At 38.4% G+C, this 27,061-nt stretch overlaps 2 protein-coding genes across 4 annotated transcripts; one reads left to right on the forward strand and one right to left on the reverse strand.

The window, feature by feature from the left end:
- The first annotated feature begins 1,025 nt into the window (after positions 1–1,025).
- Positions 1,026–18,389, forward strand: tmprss4a (transmembrane serine protease 4a). 3 transcript variants are annotated; one of them, XR_015867252.1, is made up of 14 exons: positions 4,415–4,739; positions 7,351–7,402; positions 7,467–7,610; positions 9,113–9,265; positions 9,368–9,494; positions 9,568–9,687; positions 11,153–11,196; positions 12,360–12,522; positions 12,621–12,787; positions 13,704–13,799; positions 13,887–14,029; positions 14,094–14,246; positions 15,411–17,515; positions 17,585–18,388. XR_015867252.1 is itself a non-coding variant. In XM_088427945.1 (13 exons), the coding sequence occupies exons 3-13, from the start codon at positions 7,499–7,501 to the stop codon at positions 15,420–15,422; spliced, it is 1,290 nt and encodes a 429-aa protein (XP_088284071.1). In that variant the 5' UTR covers positions 1,026–1,217; positions 7,351–7,402; positions 7,467–7,498; the 3' UTR covers positions 15,423–18,389. The 3 variants fall into 3 exon arrangements, 2 of the variants coding, with proteins under 2 accessions (XP_088284071.1, XP_088284070.1); XM_088427945.1 differs by lacking the exon at positions 4,415–4,739 and adding an exon at positions 1,026–1,217 and having other exon boundaries at positions 15,411–18,389; XM_088427944.1 differs by having other exon boundaries at positions 15,411–18,388.
- Positions 17,010–27,058, reverse strand: mre11a (MRE11 homolog A, double strand break repair nuclease). The gene is made up of 20 exons (XM_088427942.1): positions 26,859–27,058; positions 26,208–26,282; positions 25,924–26,056; positions 24,454–24,614; positions 24,290–24,377; positions 23,979–24,120; positions 23,782–23,896; positions 22,589–22,774; positions 22,342–22,513; positions 22,162–22,242; positions 21,955–22,084; positions 21,228–21,328; positions 20,848–21,018; positions 20,706–20,765; positions 20,484–20,637; positions 18,384–18,470; positions 18,229–18,293; positions 18,091–18,152; positions 17,384–17,468; positions 17,010–17,285 (listed from the first exon to the last, which is right to left on the reverse strand). The coding sequence occupies exons 2-20, from the start codon at positions 26,225–26,227 to the stop codon at positions 17,244–17,246; spliced, it is 2,055 nt and encodes a 684-aa protein (XP_088284068.1). The 5' UTR covers positions 26,228–26,282; positions 26,859–27,058; the 3' UTR covers positions 17,010–17,243.
- Between the last annotated feature and the right edge of the window lie 3 nt (positions 27,059–27,061).

A 27,061-nucleotide genomic window follows, 5' to 3' on the forward strand; every position in this document is an offset into this window, starting at 1 on the left:
ACATTTCTAAAGGGCGCAAAGTCAAACACGAACAGCACGGCAATGTGTTAAGTCGCGAACCACTGATATGCAATGCATAGAAAAGGCCGTTGTATTAGCCAAAATGTGTTTGAAATTAAATGGCATAAATATGTAACTAATATTTAAGAATAGAAGCAATATTAGAGTTGTTACACTAGTGCATTTGTGATCAGTCATCTGAAGTTATTCCAGCATTTCCATTATTAGCATTTTACTTGAACGCATTTCTACACAGATAAAGCAAATCTTTGCAAATGATTGTGTTTGAGCCAGCATGTACAGGTACTACATTTCCAGGAAAGAATATAACTATTTGTCAAATTATGTGCGTTTGTAAGATGATGTCATGGAGTAGGTGTAGACCAATGACGTTTATGATGTGCATAGCGAGACACTTTCCATTCCTAAGCTGATTGCAGCTTCTTGATGGTGAGCTGATAACTGCATTACAAAATGACTAGCATTTTGCCACTGTATAAAAAATGAAATTAATTAAATGTAACTTTTCATGTTAGCCTGTGCCACAAAAGTTGGAGCTGTCTGATTTGGATTATTTGAAAAAATGTTAAGTGAAGGAGTGAAAATGAAGCCATTGTGTCCACTCTTAATTACTGTGGGCTTGTCCGCTGAATGTTTGAAACCACGCCCCGCTCAAAAGTCAGATGTCAATGAAAATATATCCCTTTAAAGTTTCCGGTTGCTAGAATGTAGTCAGGTGGCTTTTCTATGCCGTGACAACAAGGCACTCTAAAGTCAAACCTAAGCCTCTGCCCCCTCCCTCCACCCCATCACTTTTTTGCATTCCCCCTGTGACCTGAATGCACTCGTGGCCAACGACGAGCCGCTCTAAAGTGCCGGTGAATATACACTCCAAGGGTGGGACATTATGCATTCCTTTAACTGCTGGTAAGTTTAAATGCACTGTTAATCATTAACCAGCACTAAACTGCACTTCCTCTTGCGGCTATAAGGACAACTATCCAATTACACAAAGACATGTCTGGGCACAGAGATGTTGGTCAAGCAGTTTATGTGGTGAGCTTGTTATATGTGTGTGAAGTATGTGCATGCAGGGTAGCAGAGAGCATATCAGTGATCTGCAGTGCTGCATTAGGAACCGGGAATATTTTCGTTCACAGATTCAAGCTTTGGATACCGTTTGTATGAGCCACAGTGATCTGCTAGGAACATTATAGGTAAGCATGCGTTGTGAAAAAGCTTTTTTTTTTTAAATCATTGAATGTTTTCGGGGATTTGCAGCCCTTTCTTGTCTTCTGTGACAAAACATTTTGGATTTCTTGAAGAGCGCACAGGAAAAAGGCCTTTGATCCATGTCTATATTGATGGCCCTTTTAATAAATCAACGGCAGTCATGTTATCAGTGCGTCTGATAAGAAGCAGCCCACAGAAAATGTTTTATATAACTTTGCAAACCAAAGGTTATTGTTTTCCATTATTAGATTTTTTATGCAAATGTTTATGCATTAACGGTGTACTACATGCTGTGATGATTCCTTTAATAAATTAAAGAGACAGTCAAGCACCGATTTTTCTCTTAAGGCGTTAGATACCAAAAAATGTTTTCAAACATATTTCTTAGCCCTTGATGGATATGGATGTTTTTTTGTTTGTTTTTTTTAGGCTGCTGACAATTTCTGGTAGTTAAAATACCAATTACGGACAAATCACCTAATCAGTTATTAAAGTTATCACCTCCAAATAACAGAGGTCAAACGAAAATATATTGTTTAAAACAAGGTTCACAGAATGCATTGCATGGCACAATTAATGAACTTATGAAGACTTTCATTCTTGTCATATTGCTTTGTGTTACTAGTCGTTGAATGAATGTCATATTTAACACATTTGTGCTGAATTTGTTGCAACATGTATTTAATGATTTTTCTAAACAAACTGACGTTAGCTTGAGTGTAAAGTTGTGACAGCCAACTAAATGCTTCCTTGCATTGTTTACCTAATCATTGCTTTTAAATAGTTAAATTTGCTTAGTTTTGAATGCCAAGTCCACAGAATGAGCCTATCAAAACATATTATGATATATATTTGAGGATATAAGCCTATATAAGTGTAATCTTTTTGCTTACAAGTTCGAGTCACCTGATTTTGAGGATCTGTCGATACAGTCATCAATTCAATACCTCTGCGGTATATTAACGACAGAAAACAACATGTATCTAAATAGTCTTTTAAATAATCTTTGGTTTTATTGAAAAAAAAATATACATCACTGTTTATATAGCAAGGGAAGCAGTGGTTTAAACCAAGTAACCTCAAACAAGCCCGGTTTTTGATGATCTAATCAGGATTTACACGTCCCAAGTAAAAAGTTAAAATAATTCAATATTTTTGGTTAATATTTGAAGGGCCATAATCAGATGAACAATAAACCCAGCCATAATAATTAAGAGCCATTTCAAAATAATAATAATGATGATGATTTTTTTTAGTCACACCTTAACTTCTACTCAAAAATATCTCATTTTAGCATCAAGTTTAAAAATGGTCAATTTCTATCTTCTGACACTTTTTTTTGTACTTGGAAGATAAAAAAAATCCTCTTTACAAGTTCACTAGAGGTTAAAAAGCTTGACACACTAAACACAATCATGTCATGCTTTTAATTGCAGGCGGTAAAAATGTCTTTTTTTATTGCCTTCTGTTGATTGGAACAACAATTCAAAGCACCTCGTGTGTGCATATACTCGTACAAATAGGCGTCCATAAAGTTGGACTTGAGTGCCAAGGTTCACTGACTGGTAAATTTCTGGTAAAGATGCACAACACGGCTCCTGTTTATGACTATGACTCTCCAGTCCTTATCGGTCTTTCTCTCACATGCCCGACGAGCTCACTGCAAACTACAACCAAAGTTCAATCAAAATTAAGCATCGTTGTCTGTGTAGAGAGATACCGGTTAGCTAGTTCTCATATACTTTGTTAAAAACAAATTCCCAGTCACAAAGTTGAACTTGGTGTGAGACGTGGCATTTAACGTGAGTCATACAGTTGATACCAGCTGATTTGACAGTCAAAACAATACAGGCAAGAAAACACACCTAAGGTGTGAGGCTGTGTGTGTGTGTTTTTTTATGTGTTTTTTGTGTGTCTGTCATTGCATGACTGTGAATTTGTATGACAAATAGTTGTTCATTTCTGTTAGTTGTTTAATTAATGTCATGAGTTTTATTAGTTTTAGTTTTTTTTTAATACATGCAGTATTTTTTAATACATGTAGATTTTTTGTCAAGTAAAAGATTTTTAAAAGTCACATAATAATGTGTATTAAAGTGTTCTGTAAGGTTGTTCAGCTATACCAGAAGAAAAATAATTTAAAAAGAAAACCCCTATATTTTAGTATGATACTGACAGATGAAGTGCGTTGTATGTGGTTTCATGCATGCACATTTGCGTGTGTGCATATGTGTATTTATGCGTCTATGTACATGTGTACATTTGTGTATGTGTTTTGTCTGTGCGTGTTGTGTGTCTTGGTGTTATTTTTCAAAGACGTTTTTGTGGGTATGAACATAAAGCAACGGGCTTTGTGAGCTTGAGTGTATCCTATAGAGCAGTGATTCTCAAATGGAGGGACGAGTACCCCTGGGGGTTCATGAAAGCACGTCAAGAGTTATCTCAAATTTTAAAAAGGTTCCTGCAGGTGACAGCGAATAGAATTTTAAGCATTTTAATGCAACATAAAACATTTTTAATGCCCAAAGTGCATCTGTTTTCAAATGAAGAGCAAATCAATTGGAACGTCAAGCAAATTGTTGTCAATAATGACAATAAATAAAAAGTCATATTTATGATTGCTAAATTGTATAATGGGGCTTCCTTTGCATACTGTTGTATGCCATTATTCTTTTTTTTTTAGATTTTATACGGATGTGCACTCAGTGTAGCAATTAGGGATGTAGCTATAGAATATTTGTGATATTCGACTATCCTACCCTAACCCTAATAGCACAAATCTTGAGAATCACTATTATAGCCAGCCGTTCAGACATGTTTTTTTTTTCCTTCCCTTTTCAATTGTTGAAGAATTTGACATGTTTTTGGCTAATAGTATGATTTAGGATCTGTTTCAGTAGACATTGTAGATTTTAGGAAAGGCAAAAATTGTCACCAGTGTGTGCACATGTGAGAAGCAACCATGTGGGTAGATGTTTGGGTACATTTTCAAAAGGAAGGCATTGGAGACATTAAGGCACAAAGATGACAAAAGGGGAACAGACGGCAATTTGTCCAGCGTGCCGGGAAGGCTAGAAAGGTTTAGAGTGGGTGGATGCAGGGGAGGGACTTAAGTGAAAAAGGCGCACAGGTAGGAATTGAGGGACGCGGCTTCAAGTGTCAGGTTACCTGGAATAGTTTTTGTTCAGTTTGTGAGCAGGGCTCATTCACAGGTCTCGCTCTTTCTGAATTTGCGGAGCTTCGAAACCCAATGCGAGACAGAACTTCATGACAGGCCCCAGGTCGTAGAAAGGACCACGCCAGAAGGGATTCTGTTACAGCGCTGAAAAAAGACAATGTGAGAGAGGGAAACAAAATCAAGTCTTTGGAGTTAAATTTAGGAAAAGAAGAGGAAGGGGGCCTGGCTATTTCAGTTAACTGTGAAGTCTTTATCGCGCAACCACCAAGGAGGTTCTGTGGACAGTGGTCATCTGGGTTTTGAACAGACTGATAACCGCATCATGTGGGTGAGTTAACAGCTAAAAGTGGACATTTGCTGACTGAAACGGATATTACTGTATTTATCATTATTAACCGGTTTGTTTACAAAATCGAAACCACAAAATTGCTGATGGTTTTTGTGCGCTCAAAGCAGTCTCAAACAGGGAACTGCAAATACATTTTCACATCTACCTTGCCACTAAGTTGTTACTTGAAAGTTATGTTTTGACAGAGATTTCCTTTTGGTGTTTTTTTTTTTTTTTTAATTCTACTTAACACATACAGTAGCTTTGAGTTGACTGGATTGAGTAGTTTGCATAGGATGCCTTTTTAGGCAACTAAACACATATGTCTAAGATTTTCTTTTACTGGGCACATGGTCGTCTAGTGATAATCGTAAAAAAAATTATTTGATGATTATCAAGATGTATGTGGGTAAAATATGATACAAGAATGGTCCACGATTCCACTAAGAGGGATTACGAATCCATTCAATATGCTACAACTCTAGCTATTCTCATATTTGTTAATATGTAACAATATGTAAATGCTCTCCAATGAAGAAACTATTCAAATTAATTAAACGACACATCACCAATCCATACCTGGTATTTATCTCTCATAAAAGATAAGCTGATACAAACCGTTTTTTAAAAAAAATCAACACAGTAATTATGTTTTTCCCAGGAACATATCATTCTTATTATTGATAGGAGATAACCATTCTCTCTAGTCTGGAACCCCCCCCCAAAATTCATCAAGAAAACAATAGTGCACAGACACACAAAAATAGTTTAGATGCCCATGTTATAAAAATATCTTAATGTCAAAACAAAACAAAATCCATTATTAGTGAGCGCAGCGGCTGGGTAGGCAATGTAGGTTAGGCAGAGCCCAGCTCACCTGTCAGGTAAAAGCTTTGATGCATTCAGCCTTTTATTCAGCATGGTACTGTTCAATGCATGCATCTTCTCAATTGAAAAGGGGGAAAAAAAACTCACAAAAGGACTTTAGAGAAAATGGCACAGAACATGTTGGACAAGTGTCATTCAGTGCGAGAGATCTGAACCATCTTATCCTAAAGAAGATACGCATTATTTCACCGATCAAGGCATAATGATTTTTTCACTAGGGTGACCTAAATGGTACTGTTCGCTTGAATCTTTTCATAACTTGGCATAACTTGCCCATATAATAGATACTTTATAGACCAATAATTAGCTCTATGGGCAAATTAGTGGACATTGTATCTTTAGAGACACAAAATGTGAGATAAAGTAGTTCTCTTTCTGAAAGCTATGACACATTTTATTGCATATTTTGAGATCACTAAATATAACCCTAATACAAAATTGAGATCAATTTATGGAAAAATCCAATCTTTCTCAGAAGATACACATAACTCTTTTTGGAGAAAGGAGCTAAGTATATGTGTGGATTTAAAAATGAAACAACTCAAGAAAAGGTTAAGAAAATGATTAGATGGCAATACCATACCATAAAACTTTTATCGCTCCAATCTCAGTAGCTGCTAGGGTCGCTGGCTTGCTGGTGTCTATCCCAGCCATCTTCAGGCAGTAGGCGGGGAAAACCCAAGACTGGTTTCCAGCCAATCACAGCCATGTGATTTCAACAAGTCAAAATTGATGTAACGTAATACCTAAATACAATGAACAAAAAAAAAGCATAGGTAACAGGAATGACTGACAATTTGGAGAGAGAAAACGTGACCAGGAGATAACAAAATTCTTGATCAAATACCTATGTGGGGATATTTTGCATTTATGAAAGATAATTCAAGAAATAGAATAAACTACCGGGGAAATTGGATTTAACTTTGTACCTTATGTCAAAATAATGTTTATCATGTAAGATGGGTTAATAACACTCAGTACATCTTTTGGATTGGATCTCATTAGACTGTTTAGGTGTACGGTAACTTATGTATGTTACGGTACCTTATGTATGTTAAAACCCATAAAAGTATATACAGTAATGTCTCTACACAGAAAGTTCACCCAAAGTCAATACAATCCAATGGAATGTTTTCAGTTCAACTTGACTTTTGCTTAAACCCTTTGAAAATGTGAGTCGTGCAAATCACTAATAAACTCTGGCACCCCACCTGTGTAACTGATCTTATACCCAACACTAACTGTTACTAAGAGTTATGCAACTAGGACACATGATATTTTGCCAGAGGGTTTTTATGTTCTGTCTCTGTGATACTAGTTACTTTTTGAAAAGAAGTTTCACAATGGTGACGCTGCCAGAATAGACCCTATGTCTTAACCTTCTGCGCATTGATACAGCTGCGTATGGATGACATTATGGAATTGGCTTGAACTCATCAGAGCACATAGATGTAAGATAAAGAAGCTTCAAAATCAATAGCAATATCCAGTACTTTCCAACTATGTGTCCACGCAGAACAAGAAGTCCGAACTGATTAGCTGATTATGTATCCCAACAGGTTTGTCTAAACACGCTTTATATCTTTACTATGTGAAAAATCATACCTTCTCAAGTTATCGAAGCTTTAATAATAGGAAAGGACTCATTACATGCAGCTCCACCCATACACAGATTGCATTTTGCTTCCGCACTATTGCTCATCATTTGCTCTTCGGTTGTCAGGTCGATCCGTCACCTGAAGAAAGCACAAGACCGTTGAACCCAAAGCACATAGGTAAGGTGGCAAATACTGTCAAAATTTTGAAATATCACTTGTTTGACTCTTGCCTGACTTGCAGTGGTTCCACGGCCAGGACGCCACAGAAGGCCCATGACGGCTCCAAAGACTCAGAAAGAGAACGCGTCTAAGACGAAGAAGGTGTTGTTGACTATTGGAGCAGTCTTGGTGTTGCTTGGGATCCTGGTCACCGCCGGATACTTCAGTAAGTTTAATCAAAAGCTTTGCAAAGATAGGTCGCTGACGCATTCTTTTTTTTTTTGCTGTTATTCCAGCAAGAGGTACATTTTAGGCCAACTCACCATAGTGGTTTACAGACCAAAAGGACCAAGAAGTCTGAATTCCTGGTACCAGGAGTCTTAAGTATGCAAACCCACAGGTTTGCATTCACACTTTGTGACAGAGAGTGGTTTATTTAAATCACACCGATGAAGGGCATTAGCAGAGGGAAAAAATGTACTACCTCTCCTGTATAGCAAGTGGCATGAATGGAAAACAAGCAAAATGACAAATAAAACAATTTGTTGCGATGCACTGCAATGGGATGGAGCAGAGTCAGATGTTTATTTTACTTATATTCAGCTTGGCTAGCTTCATCGTTAGATATTTAAATTATTAGAACTGGGCAATCCATCAGCAAAACTACGAGTTGCCGACTATACGCTCGTCTACAATGAGCACTTCCGAACGTTCGGCAAGTGGTTCATGTAGTGAAGACTTGTAAAAATACACGGACTGAAGAGGACCGTTGGTGCTGACCCTAATCGACGCATGTAAATCCGTTTCAGTAGATCCTCGGTCTGTAATTTATTTTTTCAATTCTTTGTGTAATAAAACACATACTGAAAATGTTAAAGCACTCGTGGAAAGAGGGAGTTCTGTCAGTGACTCCTTGCTTTGGCAAGGAAATGTGCCTCATAATTTCTCAAAGTTGAAGCAAACTGCAGTTGGGTAGTCTTACAATACACTTCCAAGCCCAACCAAACAATCAGCAATTACTTGGAACAACTTGATAGTTCCAGATATGTGCATGAGGACTTGACTGTATAATCCACATCCTGCATTAAGACCTTACAGATAAGGCAGCAAGCTGTTTGGAAGATGGCCAATGCGTAAAAGGTTCCTGACAATGATTCTCTGCAGATCAAATATCTGTGGTGTAGCTCCATCATAGATACGGTTATCTGTGAAATCAAGGATGATGGTCTCCATTTAATTCCACTCTGTTGGAGACACTTGTGAGTGTCTAATTATCATGGAGATGTTCCTCCACCTTGAGAGACCTCCAAAAAGATCTAATGACTGGAGATTGCAGATGATTGAATGACTGCAGAGGCCTTCCTTTGCCTTCACCGTCAATGGGTTTCTAGGGTGGAACATCTAATGCTAGATCCATTTTTGAGATGTTCTCTAATGGGGGAATCTGAAGCCCTTCTTTGATATATTTCTGAAGAACCTTAAACGGGGACCCCCTTTAGCCGACAGTTAGTCAAGAATAATCTGGTAGGGATGGGTTGGATTTGAGCTCAGCCCAGACATCGACTAGTATCACAAATAAAATGTCATTTTGCTCCAATTCACAAGTTTTGTATACCCAGAATGAATAGTTCTGAACTGGACTGCCGGATGGAAAATGGGCTGTTTGTCATCACGTCATCGAATCAAGTCATTCTTTTCACAAACTTTTCCTTTTCCTGTTTATTTCAGTAAAACAGCTGATCGACAGCAAGTACTTCTTCTGCACCAAGGCGTTTAAGTTTATCCCCTTAGATAAAGCGTGTGATGGAACGGATGATTGCACAGGAGGAGAAGATGAACAAACTTGTTTGTCAAGCCTCACGGTCAACACAACATTTCCAGGTAAACCCATGAAACCACCTCCATCTTTGCTTGTTTGTCACTACAACTTTATGGGAGGGGAAAAAACTGTTCTTTTGATCTTTTGATTATTCCTCCTTGCAGTGCGCCTCATGACCCGTCAGAGCATCTTTCAGGTGTACAATCCCAGCTCAGGGTGGAGAAGTGTGTGTAGCGAAGGCTGGACCGAAAAACACACGCAGATGGCATGCACACAACTGGGATACACCAAGTCAGTTTCCGCCCAAGATAGAAAATTCTTCATAACTGATCTCTATCTAACACAGTCCTTTCTGTGTTGGCAGTAAACCTCGTAGCACCAATATCCAGGTCAACATGTTACTATCAAACCTGAAATCTGGACCGTTCGCCGCACTAAGAGCAGGGTCAGGAAACACGCCGGTTCACCAAGCTACAGTTGACCAGTGAGTGAAATTACACTGTAAAGAGATATAAAAGACTCATACAGAGATTAAATATCAACAAGTGCATTTTGGCAGGAGCCAGATGGCGGTCAGCTTACATTGCCACTTTTAATGGCATGCTAAGATTCCCATAAGGAGAAATTTCACAGCAAATTTTGTCATTGTTTTGTTTTGTCGTTTGTTGTTGATGGGTCCGACAACAGGATGCAAACAACTCTTTGAGTAGCAGTCATTGATAGACCTTAACCCCCTTTTTATGTTGTGTGTCAAACTACCGAAGAGGGTAGTTTTCAGGGGTTTTTTTTTTATTTATTTATTTTTTTTCAGAAAAAATTCTGAAACTTTTAGATCGTTACACTTGACTCTGGGTCAAATATTATTACTATTATTCCAGAGGCAACATAACACACGGATATAAAATAAGTATTGCCTTTGTTACTTTATGAGTGAGTTTCCAGTCAAAAAACAGTTCTTGACACTTTTAAATTGCTCTTCTTGAGAAAGGACTATAAATCACTGGTTAAAACAAAATATTGGACTCGGTTTATACACATTTCTGGGTGTCTAAATAAATTCTGGGTCAAATTGACCCTGTTACATTATTGTTGTTTCTTACGAACAAACCTAACAGGAGGATAAAGAGAAAATTTATGATCACATTTTTACCAATAAAACATGCATGTTTCTCCCGAACTTACTAGCAAAACAGTAGGCCACACATGGTAGCATTTCTACCATCTAGACCGGTGCGCTCAGTGAGTGGTAACAAAAGCTGGCCGCCAGTGGCTTCACATCTCTTGACAGCAAGTTAATGGCATTATTAGTCCATTTTATTTTTATTTTTATTTTAGGATTTTCAAAAACTACTTTGTAAATCGTACAGAAAATAGATGGACTGCTTTATTTTGTACTAGTTATAGACACGAAGGAAAATACATAAACATGTCTTCCCAAACTAGTGTATTCCTGAAATTGAAATTGTAGACCTTTCTAAAATGTCTTGGTAGGACAGAGTTTTGTCTGGAAGTTATAATAAAACAAAAGCAGGTGTGCAACATGCAAGCTTGCCAAAAAATAAGATGAGGTTGCTCTGAAACGTTTTACCGTGTGGTTTTGAAAAGGTCATTAACGCAAAACAGGAACCAATACTCTGTTTTTGCACCTCAAAAACATATTTTCTAATTTTATTTTCACCACTGTTCTGTCGTTTAACATTTAATCCTCCGGTGATTTCCCCCTCATTATCTGTCACAGAAACTTGTTTCTGTTTCTCACCACTAAAACAGTTCCCAGTTTTTGTTCCCTTTTTTATAATCAAGGCCTTTGATCTTCAGTATTTTGAAATCTTATTTTCATGCAAAAGTGCAATAATCTAGAAAATGTGTTTATATGAGAAGTTTTGGCCAACATATGACTCATTGTCTGATTGATTTATAGCTTTTAAACATTTTTCTCCCTCCTATAGGAGTTCATGCAGATCTGGAGCTGTGGTTTCTTTATCCTGTTCAGGTTGGTACTATTTTTAGAAAAGCAGCCACAGAAACTATTGCTGTTTATAGCTATTTTGTGATGGTTTGGCAGCTTACGGGGGCTAAGATGATACGGTTGTGTAACCGGTTTGACTCTAACAGGCCCGTACATGCCACTGTTGACGGCGAAGCCTTAAGCAAACACATGAACGATCGCTTCTTGTGAGTCATTATAATCCAAAACAGAGCTCATGGATTACAAGAAACTAGTTCAACCTGGTTTGGCCCATCAGGGAACAGTTCATGTCTTAATTAGATTGTTCAAAGTACAATGTTGGTTTGGGTGTTCATAATGAGCTATGCACACCTCATTTTGAGGTGTGGGGTGTATGAGTATACGTATGCCAGTTTCCCTAGCTGGTCAGCAAAAAAAAAAAACGAAGTATAAGACAGTATAAGGCAGGGAGTGTCAAACGTATGGTCCACGGGCCGGATCCAGCCTAAAATTTTTGATTTAATGTTGCATCCTCCATTGATTAAATCCACCGAGTGATTGAGGCTCACATGTAAAATGTGAAGGGAATCATATATTAGGTTGTTATCATTATGTGCTTATTTCATTGTTACCCATTTATGCAATCCTAGTTCATCTTGACCCTGTCCTTAGATAGAGCTGTTGACGCACGAAAGTGTGAGCCAGAACCTTGGCCCAGCTGCCGGTGGTGCCCGGCTGGCTCTTTTGTTGTGTCTTGTAATCTGCTATGCTTTTGCTCAATAAAAGCCAGGGGGGGACGGCTGGGCAATTTGAAATTACCGTTGGAAGACCCACGAGTTCATTTGCCCAAGCTTTTTTCCCTATGCCAGGCATAGAAAAGTCAATCTTGGCTGGTCTGAGTGACTCTTTTTGCTGTTTAAGCAGCTAGGCTTGTCCTAGTCTTCTTTTCTGAGATTTCTCTGACATAAAACCACAACTACTTTTGAATATATTTGTCACTCAAAATGTAAATTACATTTGGCTCCAATCAATTTAGTTATGTAACATCATGTTTTCACCTGACTTTAAAAACAGAAACCATCATATCACATAAGATGGTTACTAGCGGTTTAGTCGATTTTTAGTAGTTGGATTATGCTTTTGCCACTTGGAAGAACTTGGCACATCATAATGAAAAGTGTAGTTAATGTTTAGCGTTTTCTTGACAGACTGCGGTGAGGGGGACCTTCAGAATCGTATTGTTGGTGGTACGGATGCTACCATCGAGGACTGGCCATGGCAGGTGAGCCTGCAACAGGGCGGCCGGCACACGTGTGGAGGCTCCCTTGTGTCGCTACGTTGGGTTATCACTGCAGCTCACTGCTTCGCCGGGTTGGTACTTTTAATGCGTTTTGATCTTTGTCCATATCATGCACCTATTTTTGCCCTACTTATGCCAGTTGCGCCTCAATTTATTGTGGTCCCTGCAGAAGTAAAAAAGAACTAAGTCGCTGGAAAGTGGTGTCGGGCCGGACCTACATGGGTACGTTGGGAGGTTCTTCCGTGGACAGGATCTTCCTGAATGGAAACTATAACCCGGCCCGCAATGATTATGACCTTGCACTCATGAGACTTAGCAGTCCAATCAACGTGGGAGGTAAGCGCAAACGGAAAAAGTAAAAAAAATAATAAAATAAAATAAATTAAACATGGCTCCAATGCCTTGTCTCACAAGTCACAATATTAGGTAGACCTGCAGTTGATGAGGTCATAAAATGTAGGTTAAGTTTCTAGATATGAAATGGTTTCATTCCATAATGAAACCACTCATTTTAAATTCACTGTTCACCTTATAATTAATGTAATTATAGCGTCTTAATTAACTAAATAATTGCTGCACTATTTATCATTTTACTTATATTTTTATTCTATTATTTCACTACAATAAATCAGTCAAACAATGATTTAATGAAATGACAATTTAAAAAAAGCTAAATTCATGCCACAAATATCACTGGAATTTAAAAAATTTAAATTCTCAACAGTGGGTTCTGCGTGGGCCTTAGTTTTTCACACTCTTGTTCTAATGAGATTCAAGACAAGAACGGTATCAAAATTATGGGAAAATAGTTTTAAAACCACTAGTCAATAATAAAAATGTAAAAACGATAACCCCTCCATAAAAGCTTTCCAAATTAAGTGAATTTGCAATTTTAGTACGAATGTTAGCAAGAATCAGACACGCGAGGTGCACGTGAATTGAGCCACTGAAAACTTGAGTGGGCTATTTTTTTCTTTTAAGTGCAGAAATAAAACACATTATTCATATGAAAATCTAAAAAAATAATACTATATTGGGGCATTCAATCTACAGTATACTCAGCAATCTTCCTGAGTTGTCAGTGCAACAGTCTGGGCAACTTTTATTTCCCATGAAACTAGCCTTCTGCAAAAATATCCCAGAAAGTATGGTTCAAAAATTGATAGGGTAAAACAGTCAAATCATTTTCAATCAAGCAACAAATGATAATTTCATTCTTACATTCCCTCATGAGCGCACTGATGTGTTCTAGAGAGCCGGCTTCCAGTTTGTCTTCCTCCAAAAGACCTGGGCCTTCCTCCTTCAGCCTCAATGGTGGTAACCGGTTGGGGCTACCTGGAGGAAAACGGTGAACCACCTCATCATTATTATGATGACATGGAAAAAAAACATGCACATTTTTTCATTATTCATAAGAAATACTCACGTTCTTCAGGTAACATCTCTCCGTCGCTGCAGAAAGCAAACATCCCTCTCATAGAAAGAAGCAAGTGTACCAGCCCGACCGTGTATGGCAGTGCCATCACCGATAGGATGATTTGTGCGGGTTTTCTGGAGGGGAAAGTGGACGCATGTCAGGTAACCAGTGTAAAAGCACACAAAACTTTTTGGAGAGAGTGTGAGAGCTGCTTATACTCCTCAGGGAGACAGCGGCGGGCCGTTGGTGCACTTCACCTCATCCAAATGGTACTTGATCGGGGTGGTGAGCTGGGGCGTCGGCTGTGCCAGGGAAAGGCGTCCTGGCGTTTACTCCAACCTGGATGAAATGCTCAATTGGATTCACGTTGTCATGGAGGTATAGCATACAATTTATCACTTTGTGTCATCTTGACAGAGCTGGGCATTTTACATATTTTTGCTGGTTCGTCATTTACGGTCCCGTCGCCACGTGGACCCCATTTAATTGTTGGTCTGTCAGAAGTAACAACACTTCAGTCATCACTCGCATTACCAAAATCTGTCTCCCTCCATAACAATAACAACCTCATTATCCTATTCCTGAAGTCGAAACTAAATACTACAGCATTCCCTTCCATCTAATTTTCATACTAATGAAGGTACGCAGGTATAATTACATTAAAAAAAAAAAAAACACTAAATCCACAAAACATAAGTCGCGTGGTAACATCGGCTCAAATTCTACACATCTGTGTAATTACAATTGAATGCGATAGGCTAACACAGCCACTAGGAGGCACACATATTATGGTGTTTGATTGGATTCACCCTCTGTAGTCATTCGTTCCAAAACCATTTAAAGACATGGTTGCACAAAAAAACAATACAGATTTGAAAACATCATTGGTCACCCTAACCCTATGTAAGTAAAAAGCAAAGTTTTGACCATCTAAATTGACTAGATAAGGCCGTTTTGGGAGGGAATTTTAAAATGTCTATCTTGCATTTCCTGGCTAAGAGCCAATAAGAATGAGATTGGTTACATTGGTTACTTGAATGCCATCACCACCTTGGGAATCCCAGAATGCTTTTCTCAAGTATATGCAAGCAATTTATTCATTCAAATTGTGTTTAAAAAAAAAAAACAACAACAACAACACAAAAATCGTTTCTAAATTTTAAACATCGCTTTTGACTTTAGGCCTGCCTGTACAATGAATGAGTTGAGCAAGATTGTGTACAGTATGTATTTCTGTTTTCGGAAACGCAACACAAACCTTGAGTAAGCAGCCCTGCTGGCTACTTTCACTGAGAAGAAATAGCTGTAGTAGCTGGCACATATTTATACTCTAACACTCAGTTATTCCTATGCGGTCTGTCAGCAAAACTGTCTGACAGCCTGTCAGTACGACGAACTGCCCACTTCTTTTTCTTGAAGGTGTTCAAAACAAAATGGATACATTTAAAATATGTCAGCAAAGGATTAAATGCCACAATTTTCTTCTGTACTTAGGGTCTTGAAAAAAGTTTGGTAAACATTTGGTTACTATTTTACCTTCAGAAAAACCCATGATGAGCTCCTCTTCGACAAGCACGGTGAGACTAAACTTCAAGTGAAGATGAGGTTTCCAAGTGGAGGGAGATGAACTCATGCAACACAGCAATATGGAAGAAGAATATGCATAGTGTTTGTATCAGGTTATAGTTTCTGATGGGGCAAGTGAACTTAAGCTTCCCTGGGTTGGATGGGATTTTCATAACAATACATTTTCTTTACTGTGCAGTTATAAAAACATGGGGTACAATGCTTGCATAGATTTCACCCAAGCATTTAAGGCAGGCTTTCTGGTCGACAAACATGTTAGAGAAAAGAGAAACTTTTATATGAATGTCTTCTTCCAAAACAAGTAATAGAGTTGCATTGATCTGTGTGACACAATCCATTGCAGTGAAAAGCACTGAAAAAGTATGTAAAATAGAAGAGAGTGCTTACCTTAGGTCATTTGATTCACTTTTGCCTCTCTGGATGTCTAAAAAAGGTTCTAGTTAGAATTATGTTGAGACAACTTCAGGGCATAATTACTACAATTTAAATTCGTCTGTTAAAATGTTTCATTACAAGACCCCCAAATAGTAATTTAGACAGAAGCCAATTTAATCTACAATTTTAATTGTAAAATTTCAGATACAAGTTGGTCATCAAGAGGCAAAGACGAGGGCATAAAGATTATTTTGTGTGCTATTATGTAAAAAGTTTTGTTTGGGAAAGAATTCAGGTTAATGTCTATTATTGCACTGGTTGAAGTCATTGGTGGCTCATCAAAAAAGGGGATGACCGTGTCATTTTAGCACATCTCAGAATAACTCAACCAAGCACTTTAGTCAAAAATGACAATTACTTGACATTACTGTTTTGTTCGAGCGCGCAAATGATTCAACTAGTTAGCATTCCAGTTCACTGAAACCTAATCCCACTTGGCTTATATTCCAAATCCATTTTCAGCCATTTTTTTATGTTTGTGCACAGTAACGGTCCAAAGTCAGGGTTCCACTTATAGGCATTGATAATTGCATTGGTAGTTCATGATTACATACCTGAGTGGATATGATGAACTATTAACATGTATGTTGCCATATGTGATCATTTTGCTGTACATATGTATATTTTTGTATATATTTGAGTATTAAATGTTTGCCAAGATTGCAAAAAAAAAAAACTCCAGACACTTCATTAAGTACATAATGTACCTCTTATTTTTAGTCAATTACAATTATTTTTCATTTTACATTTTATTAGAAAACTAAAAAAAAAAATGCATTGCTATTCATATTTTAGGAGCTGTTTTATACTATCAGGATTTTCAGCAACAACTAAAGAGTACCTTAGAAAAATTCAACACTGTAGAAGAAATAGGTTAGTTTTTGTTCTATCTGGTTCCCATTGGTAACAACAGGGCAGTCCGCTATATAAACTATGAACAAAGAGGGCGTCAGACAATCAATCTAGGTCAGATTTCACACTGTAAATAGAAAACTGGAAACTGCATCCACACCAATTTTATTGTGTATCCCAAATTACAGAAGTTGTATTTCTGCAGGAACCAGTTAATGCCCACTATTTTCCTTTTAAACAAACAAAAAAAAAACATAGAAACCCAACTCATTTGCAACATTTTAATTAGAAAATACCTGTGCATTAAAACAGACGTATAACGTAAACGAGGGCTTTAAATGATCCTACTCCATGCATTGTAATTTTGTTGTAGGAAACCTTGACATCCAGCTTAGAGGCTCTCAGACGTGCCAGTAGAGGCATAGCAGCATTTATAGAACTCTTGGTTTGATGTCAATCAACAATTAAGAAGATGTGCTTATATGTGGAAAGCAGCTGTAGTTATCTCCTTGCACGCTGGCCAGCGCCTTTAAAAGGATCGTCCTGGATTGAGGAGGGGAATCAAAAACAAGGATAAACAACCGACCATGGTAAAATGAGAAAAGCAAAAGGTGCAGCAATAAAATGTAGCACTGGTTTACCTCGTCATCGCTGTCCGCAAAAGTCACTCCTTTGGACGTCTGGCTCTGAGAAGTCTGCCACAAGACTGACGACTTTGGCGCTGTTCTGAGGTGATTAAGAGCAGATGCTGATTTTGACCTACTGTTTAAGATGTCATATTTGAAACAAAGGGCAAGGGGAACGGATGGCACAAAACTAAGAAAAGGGAGATGAATTATGAGACTTAAATTAAAATAATCAGATTAATCTGAAGCGCTTATAAGATTTGGACTTAGAACGATAGAACCTAAATTGAAAAATTTAGCAGTGTCAAACTGAATATTGACTTGTTTTTAAAGCCCTGACAGATGTTTGTAGCAATATCAGAATGCAATGAATTTAAAATAAAGTTTATAAATACCACATTATCACATACAATACTCCTAAATTGATAAAAAAGTTACCCTCAATGAGGGTGGCATGGTGGCAACATTTAGGAAACTGGAAGTCAATAATAAAGACACCGGCGAATTTTGATAAGTGAAATATTCGCCTATTGACATCAAACTCAAATGTTCTCAGCCGGCACCAAAATCATGGAATCTACCTGTCTGTTTTATTTCTCTTGGGAGTTGGGTGCGTTTGTTAAGTATCAGTAGCTTAACTTCAATTGGTTAGTTTGCACGTGAATTAATTTGGTATAAATTACCAAAGTTTAGCTCAAAGCGTCATACTACATAAAACATACTTGGAGGAGGGCCGAGCTTTCATTACAGGTGCGTCTTCTTCATCTGAGTCATCAATGGTGAGCTGAAAAATGTGAATGAGAAAAACATTATCAAAATAATAAGACACATGAACTCTGAATGTACAGTGTCTGTCTTACATCATCTTCTACATAGGATGTGAGCGATCTGTTGCGAGAAGGTCTTTGGGACGGAGCTTGAAATGCTGAAAAAGGGACCATGTGGAGGTCAAACAACAATGCACTTAAGCACACACATACAGTGGCACCACACACACTCACACAACCTTACACACCTTGCATGATGCTTCGGCTCTGGTTTGCCTTTGGAGATTTCACGGAAGCTCCTCGTGCGGAGGATTTCGGCTCAGAGGCTTTTGCACCTGGATTATGAATCATTCAAAATAAAGATATTGATCATTTATAATCTCCTCTTGTTGTTGCTTTCTTCTTTCATTGTAATTTTGAATAGCTTGACTTTTTCAAATACAGTGGGCCCCCGGGTTACGAACTTAATCCGTTCAGCGGCTACGCTCGTATCTCGAATTGCTCGTATAGCGGGCAATCCAAACCCATGTTAATTCGTGAATGCGTGCAACGCGCGCCGAAGCCTTAGGTGAAAACGACACACTGTATACATATATTAAAATTGAGTGACATAATCTGCTGTACACTTGCATTATATAATAAATACAATGGATAAATAGCTTTTACCTTTGAAACGACGAGACTTGAGCTGGGTGTAAGCAGAGGGGGGCAGAGTCCAACGCTCAAAGTTAACACAGCGATAGATATGCTATTGGTCTTACAGTGTTACAGTAACTCTTTCAGTCAGGGTGCAAATCACGCAGATACTAAAACATCATCCTCTTATTTCTTTCTTTACCGCTGCTAGTAATTTTAGAAGCTATGTCTAACAGATAAAGTTTGCAAAGTCTTCACAACATTCCGTTTTTCACTAATTTTCTCTCCTTCCTTCCATCCTGTCCCATCAAGCTAGATAAAGGCGTTCGGCCAATAGCATATCGGCATTTCTGTGATTGACGTGTGACGCCGGCCAATAGCATCTCCGTGAGTGAGACCGGGTGACCTTAATCGACCAATAGCATATTCGCATCTCCGTGACTGACTGATAATTATTCGCACTTTTTTTTTAAACGGTTGGAATGTATTGACAATTAATTTAAAAAAAAAACACACATTTAAACCAATGACAATTCTTTGTCCTGCAATCGGCACATTTAATTTCATGTCAGCTGTTTTTCCCTTTAGCTGTACAAACACTACACTTAAATGGTAATATATTTAGACACCGTGAGTGAGACAGTCAGTGTGACGTTGTAAGACCAATAGCGTTCACGTTACTGCCACAAGTATCTACTGATGATTGATGATGTCGCTACTGTTGATTTTATTGACGCAATTAAACGAGAACACTTCTACCTACTCAATGGCCGGCATGTCGAATTGCTCGCAAGGCGAGAGGTTTGTTCGTAAGCGGAGGACAAAAATCTCCCTGATCCACGCTCGTAAGGCGAATTGTTCGTAAATCAGGGTGCTCGTAAGCCGGGGGCCGACTGTACACACAAAAAAAAGGTGAAGCTATGAATTCATGTACATTTCATTTGTATATGTCAATAACGTTATTCTACTTATTCATCCCACTCATTTTACATGCTGCGATGCGCATGTGTGATTAAGAGACCTCTGCTGGCTAGGAAGTGTGCCACTCTCATCAAATCAAAACTAGATTTTCACCCCAGTGAGAGGCAAATGTTGGCCTGCGTCTGTAAAGTTAGCGGCTCCTTTGATCTCGTAAGGTTTCGTTCAAAGTCAAGATTGTTCTTAAAGGGACAATGTGTAAGATTTAGACCGTTTTTCATTAAAAATGAATAAATGAAATGATCATAAATTTAAAAAATTGGCAAATAAATGTGTTCTTAACAATCCAAAGTATGTTTTAGGTCTAGTTATCATTAAATTATATTACCGGTACATGAGGGTGGCACTCCTCCTCTGTTAAAGCTGCGGACAATTGTAAATGCAGTGCCTGCTGCTGTCCATAATGAAAAATGGTCTAAATCTTACACATTGTCCCTTTAAGATACTCGTGTTTTGAAACAGTTCTGTCGCTATTTTATTTCTTTACATATTTATTATTATTATGTTTATTATACAAAATGTCCTTGCAATATAAAAATTGTAAGCCAATATCCTACTTAAATGCAAACGTCTGCAAGTCACAAAGGTCGCAAATGCACGGGGCTTCGTCAGGGTTTATTCGAGGTGGCAGTTTTTCTTATTTGTTACATTTTTATCACCGGCAATGCGGGGAAACTAAAAAAAGGAATCAAGGAAGCTACAATAAAACCTTGCATCATCAGCTGAGGACTCACCTCTTCCTCGACCCCGCCCTCTGGCCCCTCGTCCTCTGCCTCTGGTGGGTGCAGGGTCTTGTTCAGAATCGACATCGCTAGGCGGGTCCGACATGTTGACATCCGGTGAAGTCTCGCCTCGCTCCAAGCGGTGAGCTTTTGCTCTTTTCATCACCTAAAAATGGACAAAGGAGTGTGCTGAAAGTAAACATCTCAAGGCTTGTGTTTGTTCAGTTCACTAACCTCTGCAATTTCATTTTCTTCTTCGGTTGTGTTTTTTTTGGACTCTCTAATTCGCTTAACCTGATACACACAATAAGACACTCTTGAGTATGCTTGCTGCGACTGAACACACTTTCTGTTTGATTAAACGGCAAACGCTGACCTCGACGTCAATCTCTTGCTCTGTGATAATACTCCGATGCTGGAGGTGGCGCTGTGTCTTCTCAAGCTGGTAGGAGACCAGCTCCTCAATGGCGTCTTTCTCGTCTTTGTCTATAAATTCCCGGATGGCTTTACCCATGCCGTGTTCTGTCAGGAAGGACAACTGGACTTTCTGCGGGAAAACGGAAAACACATTGTTAAGAAAGTAGATTTTGTGTGTGTGTGTGTGTGTGTGTGTTGAAATTTTGGTTGCGGTTAGAGTCAGACATTAATTTGTGATGGTTAAGTTTAGGTTCGCGGGCTAGGAAATGCATTACGTCAATGGAATGGCCCCACTAGGATAACAAAACAAACTCGTGTGTGTGTGTCTTTGTAAAGCACCTGTTCAGCGGCTTCAAAGAACTGCTTCACCAGGTCCTCCACTCTCAGCCCCTCAACTGCAATCGGTTTTACTACCCTATTGTAGTCAACGCTGAATTCATCTGAAAAGAAAACGACAGCTTTTCACCATGAAAGTTGTCGATCATGTTCCATCCCAAGACTGTGTGTCAGTAATGCATATTACAAAGTGGTGCCAAACTACTAAGGGAAAAATTTCATTTTTAGTTTTTAAAAATCCTTAGATAATTTGAATATTTAATCACGTATAACTTTTAAAGGAATGCTTTACTGAGGAAAAGTATTAGGAAAAGGAATACTTTACTTATTAAGCCATTTTGGAGCAGTTTATAGCGTTTTTTAATTTTCAATCCCACTTGCTCTCGATTAAAAACGGCTTCACATGTGCTCACGGGTAATGACCAATCAGTGCGCACCTGTTTTCTGAGTTTGGTTACGTGTCGTCCACAAGCTGAGCCGTGATCAGGTTTTACCTGAACGGCTGAGCCTTAAAGACATGTGATGTAATTTTCAAATCGACAGCAAGTAGTAAAATATAAAAAATAATTTTGGTAAATTATCAATTATAGACAGTAGATTTTTACTGATGAAACTGGCTGAATGACTAAAGCATCACTTGAATGCTACCATTGGCCATATTTGTTGTGCATGCTTTGTGTGGTGTCTATAAGAGGTCTGATAAAAAAATATTTAAAAAAAATGAATGAACCTTTGACTTGCTCTTTTTTCTCTTTGGATCTCATAAAATGTATAAGGTCTTTGGGGTTAGCCACGCGGTCCACGTATTTCTGACTGAAGCGGGAAGCAATGAAGGTCTCAAATCCGCCCGTGTAGTCCACCTAAAACAAAAGTTGGAAAGTGGAATCTGGATGGAATAGGAATGAATGCAAAATTTTTGCGAATAGCTCAAGCTAACCCTGAGACGGATGAGCGGTTTCTCAGGGGTGAGCGGGCATCCCAATCGCTCTCTCTCTGCTTGTTCCAACATCTCATTCACCTGCAGAGCAACACAGGAAATATGTGACAAGTTCCTGTGACACAGCTGATGATCTCAGAATATTAGCGGCTGGGAACGCCCGGATTAGATGGCGATTACCTTAGCGTGGCAAAGGTTCTCCACCTTCTTCATGACATTGGGCGTATCCGCCGTGAAAGCATCCTGATAGTCAGATAGAACCACGTCTTGGATGAAGAACTGACGCACCGTCTTTAGGGGAATCTTCTGCAGGTTCATTTTACGCCCTTTCACCCTGAGCAATCCTATGTGTCTACAAACAAAGGGAGGGATTAAGCTACTAAGGCCTGTCAAACACCGGCTTCAAAGACAGTGTGTGTGTGGTTACTTCTTGGTTGCCTCTCCAGGAGACAACGAGGTGGCTATAGAGCTGCCAGGCTGCGTTACGTAGAACAGCTGTTGTTCGTTTCTGCTCGGCGCAATCAGACACTCATGCTCGTGACCCCACACCACCAAGTCGAGGAATTCATCCAGGAACTGCTCAGGGATGTAGTTTGTGGGACCATGCTTACTCCTAGATACAAACGCACAATGTCATAATGAAATTTTTCGCAGATTGGCAGGGAGAGTTCATATCTAATGTTTAAGTGAGGATCTGGCAGCAATTTTGACTAGTTGTCTAAAAAGCCTTGTTGCCCTATCAGTAAGCATTAGAGTAAGATGGCTCCCTCTAGTGGTAGAGAAAAGAATCCCTGAATTAATTCCAGCACCAATTTTTGGCAGATATAAAAGATTACCAATTCAGATTCAGATTAATTAAAATTATAAATGAATAAATGTGGGTGTTAGTCTGCTGCTAGTTTATTTTAATAGGTGTTATCATTTCTAAGGACATTCATTTTTGTCATGTGTTTGTGTTACTTGAAGTTGAATGGATGTTGAGCACATTTATGCTTAATTTATGCTGCATGGTGTATTTTGGGATTTTTTTTAAACAAACTGTAACTAGTTTGGTGTAATGTACTGACACAGAGGTCGATTCTTTGCACAACAAATAAAATACGATTTGCTTTGTTATGAATGACAAGTCAAAAGAATGAGCATGTCAACAAATCATGAAACACATCTTGGGATACGTGGTTATAGTACAGATTTATGTGTAGTAAATATTACCACCAATGTTTCTTGTACATAACTGCAGTAATTGGTTAGAGTACATAAAGGTAAGAAGTTTTTAAAAATCTACAAATATCAGCCATTTGGCTTTTTTTTTAATGTCTGAAGGGTAATAATCAGCTGACATAATCAGCCGGCTGATTAATTCATCCGGTCCTAGCTCACAACAATATTCGATATACTTGGGGAAAAAATTACCGTCTCATTTTCTTTGAAAAATACATAGGCATACAAGGCTCCTGTAGTTGAATGTCAGTCATTTGTTAGTATTTGTAAAGTAGGTCATTTTTAGGTTAAGTGTCAAAAATTTGAGAAACCCGACCCTACGCAACGAGCAAAAATCACTGACAGTAAAAGGAAGTGCTCTCTTGTATATGCTAATGATTTTGCGCAACAGTTCCACACCTGTTCTGGTGAATGGCAAACAGGTTAAACCACTCGCCATGGTCCTCTTTGGGACGTAACATTGTCACATTATTATTGACAAACATCCTGAACAGACGCTCATCTGGGATGGAACCTACACAAACACACAACAGACACACATAATTTCAAACCATCAAGACCGTAAGAAGAGTCTGGAATGGCCCTAGTGCACATACCGAGACCGTATAAGGCCAGCTTGCTGGTGCCTTTCTGCAAAAGAATGGGGCTGATCTCGATGTTCTCCACTGACTGAGAGTGACCAAAGTGGTTCAAGAGACCAGATGCACTCAGCAGATCCAACGCGCACAAACCCTCAGCCTTTAAGAGAAGAATGCTGTATTAAACTACGATAAATCAAGTCAAGGGACTACGCTTAAGTGATCCGTTTCCTTTCGTCAAGCCATGGCCTAGTCTCACAGAAAAAAGTGTTTTGTCGCCATCTTGTGGCATTGAGTGACAATTTCAAACACCGCCCACAAAGACTCACCCCAGTCGGGTCATCATGGTTACCATGAATGCTAAAAACTGGAATGGAGATGTTTAGGTTTTCATCCTGATAATTAACCCAGGGGAACCTGAAACCACATTAAGGAAAACATTACGTGGTGTGCAATGAACACGAAGGGGAAGTAAACATGCAGAGAAATTTACTTCGTAGTGTTGAAATTAACCGTCTGGTCACTAAGTATGTTGAAGTGTATGGGCGTGTCTCCCATGCAGTATTTTCTCAGCATAGAGATACACGTGTGGAGACATTGGCGCGTCGGCTTGTTCTCATGGAATAGATCACCTCCTAGCAAGATGAAATCCACCTGGCAGTAATCAAGGAGAAACATGAGTTTGGTGCATTAAGAGTACAGAGACACATTTTCTAGCATGCAGCGAAGACAGGCTGGCACAGTGTTATTTATCATTCCATCAGAGATTTTTTAGTGCAAGTAAAGTCACATTTATGCAAAAGTAAAAGTAAATAGTAGTCAATATACTACTTTCAGATAGGCACAGTAATAGATGATTGATTTGACTTTTTTTTTTAAAACAACTATTCTTAAACAATAACAGAATATGAAATGTTTTTCTGTGCATCTTCTTCAACTAAAATATCAAAGTTTATGTTAGAACAAATGGTCTATAATTGTTTTGAATTAAAAACACACACTTTGACGTGCGCTGAACTGAAACGTTAATGCACTGAGACAACTCAAGTTACCCTTTAAATAGTCAACTCTCTTCCCAGATGTTTTTCAAACAAACCTAACAGATTTTCAAAAGAAGCTGCTGAGTTCCAAATACAAATCGGGGAGCAATTGAGAATTTTTTTTTTTTTTTTTTTTTTTTAATGGTTCTTGGGCACCTTTTTGCAAATTTTCACTGCCAAACCCAATAGTAGTCATGGAACTCAAAAACAAAAGATTTTTGCCACACCGCCTATATGATAATCTGTCAGGGTTATCTTTGAAAGACTATGACAAAGCCCTGCTGCTAAACAGCAAAACATGAACTCAGACCAACCAAGATTGACTTTTCTTATTCTCATGCCTTGCCAACAGCATTTTTTGTCACTCAAGCAACCGCCGCCTGCTTTTTATTCATTCAGCAAAGAATTGCTCATTACAAGACATAACAAAAAGAGCCAGCTGGGCACCACCAACAGCTGGGCCAAGGTCCCAGCTCACACTAGCCAGCTTTATCTAAGGACTGGGGCGAGATGAACTAGGACTGCATAGGTGGATAGCAATGCACACTATGCTAGACAAGAAATAAACACATCATGATAACAACTTAATATATGATTCCTTTCACATAATCCCAGTGCACTCCTCTTGTGATGATGTTGTGTGATGACGTGTGATGCATACTGCCGATTCATCTTCAGAAAAAAAATAAAAATTCACTTCAAATCAGTCAGCCAATCACAACACACCTGTTGATCAAATTTGAGTGCTTGTATTTGATTTTAGTTTTATTTAGTTTTCCTTTGAACCATTAATTTATTGTTTCTATTACATCATTTGTGAAAAACCCCTTTGATTTTTTTTATTTTTTTTTGTTACACTGGATGGAAAATTGTGCTGAAATTGAATCCTAACCCTAAGTACTACTTAGTCAACATTGCATTACCTGATTTGTCTTGGCACAGTTTAGGATCTCGTCAAATGTGGTGTAGGAATCACCGCTGCGGATGGCGTCTTTCTCCAGGTATCCGAGGTGAATATCAGTAGCAATCAGGATCTTAAAGGTGTCATCATCATCCCTAGACAGAGAAACACAAGTTCAAGACATAATAGTGCATTAGCTGTTTATAAACACAACACATTGGGAGATTTAATCGTAGGACCAGCAGAATTACAGTACAGCATACAGTATTTCATACAGTTTTACAGAAAGACTTGGATAAGACTTACATGTTGTTGTCTGAAGACATGATGATGACAAAATGAACGGCTTACACTGGACTGAAGACCTTACTACATAAAACACTAAAAAACAGGATGATGGGCTATTAGATGGAAAACATTTCAATTTCACTCTGTATAAAGAAAATCTATCAAAATAGAATTTGGCAGATGCTATACGTGACAAAACAATGAAATTATTAGCTCTAATATTTTTGACATGTAAAGATTAGATATTTAATATCGTCTTTGCCGTAAATATTTGTAATATGATATGGATGTTTGCAATATTATTTTCATTGTGAAATACACTGGAACAGTGATTTCTCTTCAACCCTCGTGGATGAGGTGTCAAACGATTTATCGTCATACTTATCGTGGAAAGGGGCGGCTTGAGGCATAACAAAATACTGAATAAAAAATGGAACTAAAGAATGTATTGACCTCGTGAATTGTGTTAGCAAAAACACGGCACTGTACATCATTATTAGCTTTCTATCGTTTATATACCATACAAGCGTTTTAATTGCTAGCTCTAGCATTGAGTTGACATTTGTTACTAAACCACTCGACTTTGTATCGAAGTGTTCAACTCTTGATAAAGGGTGCTTAAATGGCGTAGTCGCAAAAATAATTACAACGTTAGGACAAGTCACTCACCAACCACTCTTATCAGAAGACTCAAACATGCCGTAAAATTCCCGGCAACTCTTGTAAACCCTGCCTTCACACCGCGTTGTCTTCTTTTTGTGGGTAATGTAGTTTTTTTATTCAAGTAAAGAGCAAATGTCTGATTAAATAAAACTACATTTCCTGTAAACTCGAGAACCACTTTCGCCAAAGAACCCAAGATGCCGTAAAAT

Source organism: Hippichthys cyanospilos, chromosome 11, assembly GCF_059441005.1.
Source record: "Hippichthys cyanospilos isolate Australia breed blue-spotted pipefish chromosome 11, RoL_Hcya_1.0, whole genome shotgun sequence".
NCBI lineage: Eukaryota > Metazoa > Chordata > Actinopteri > Syngnathiformes > Syngnathidae > Hippichthys > Hippichthys cyanospilos.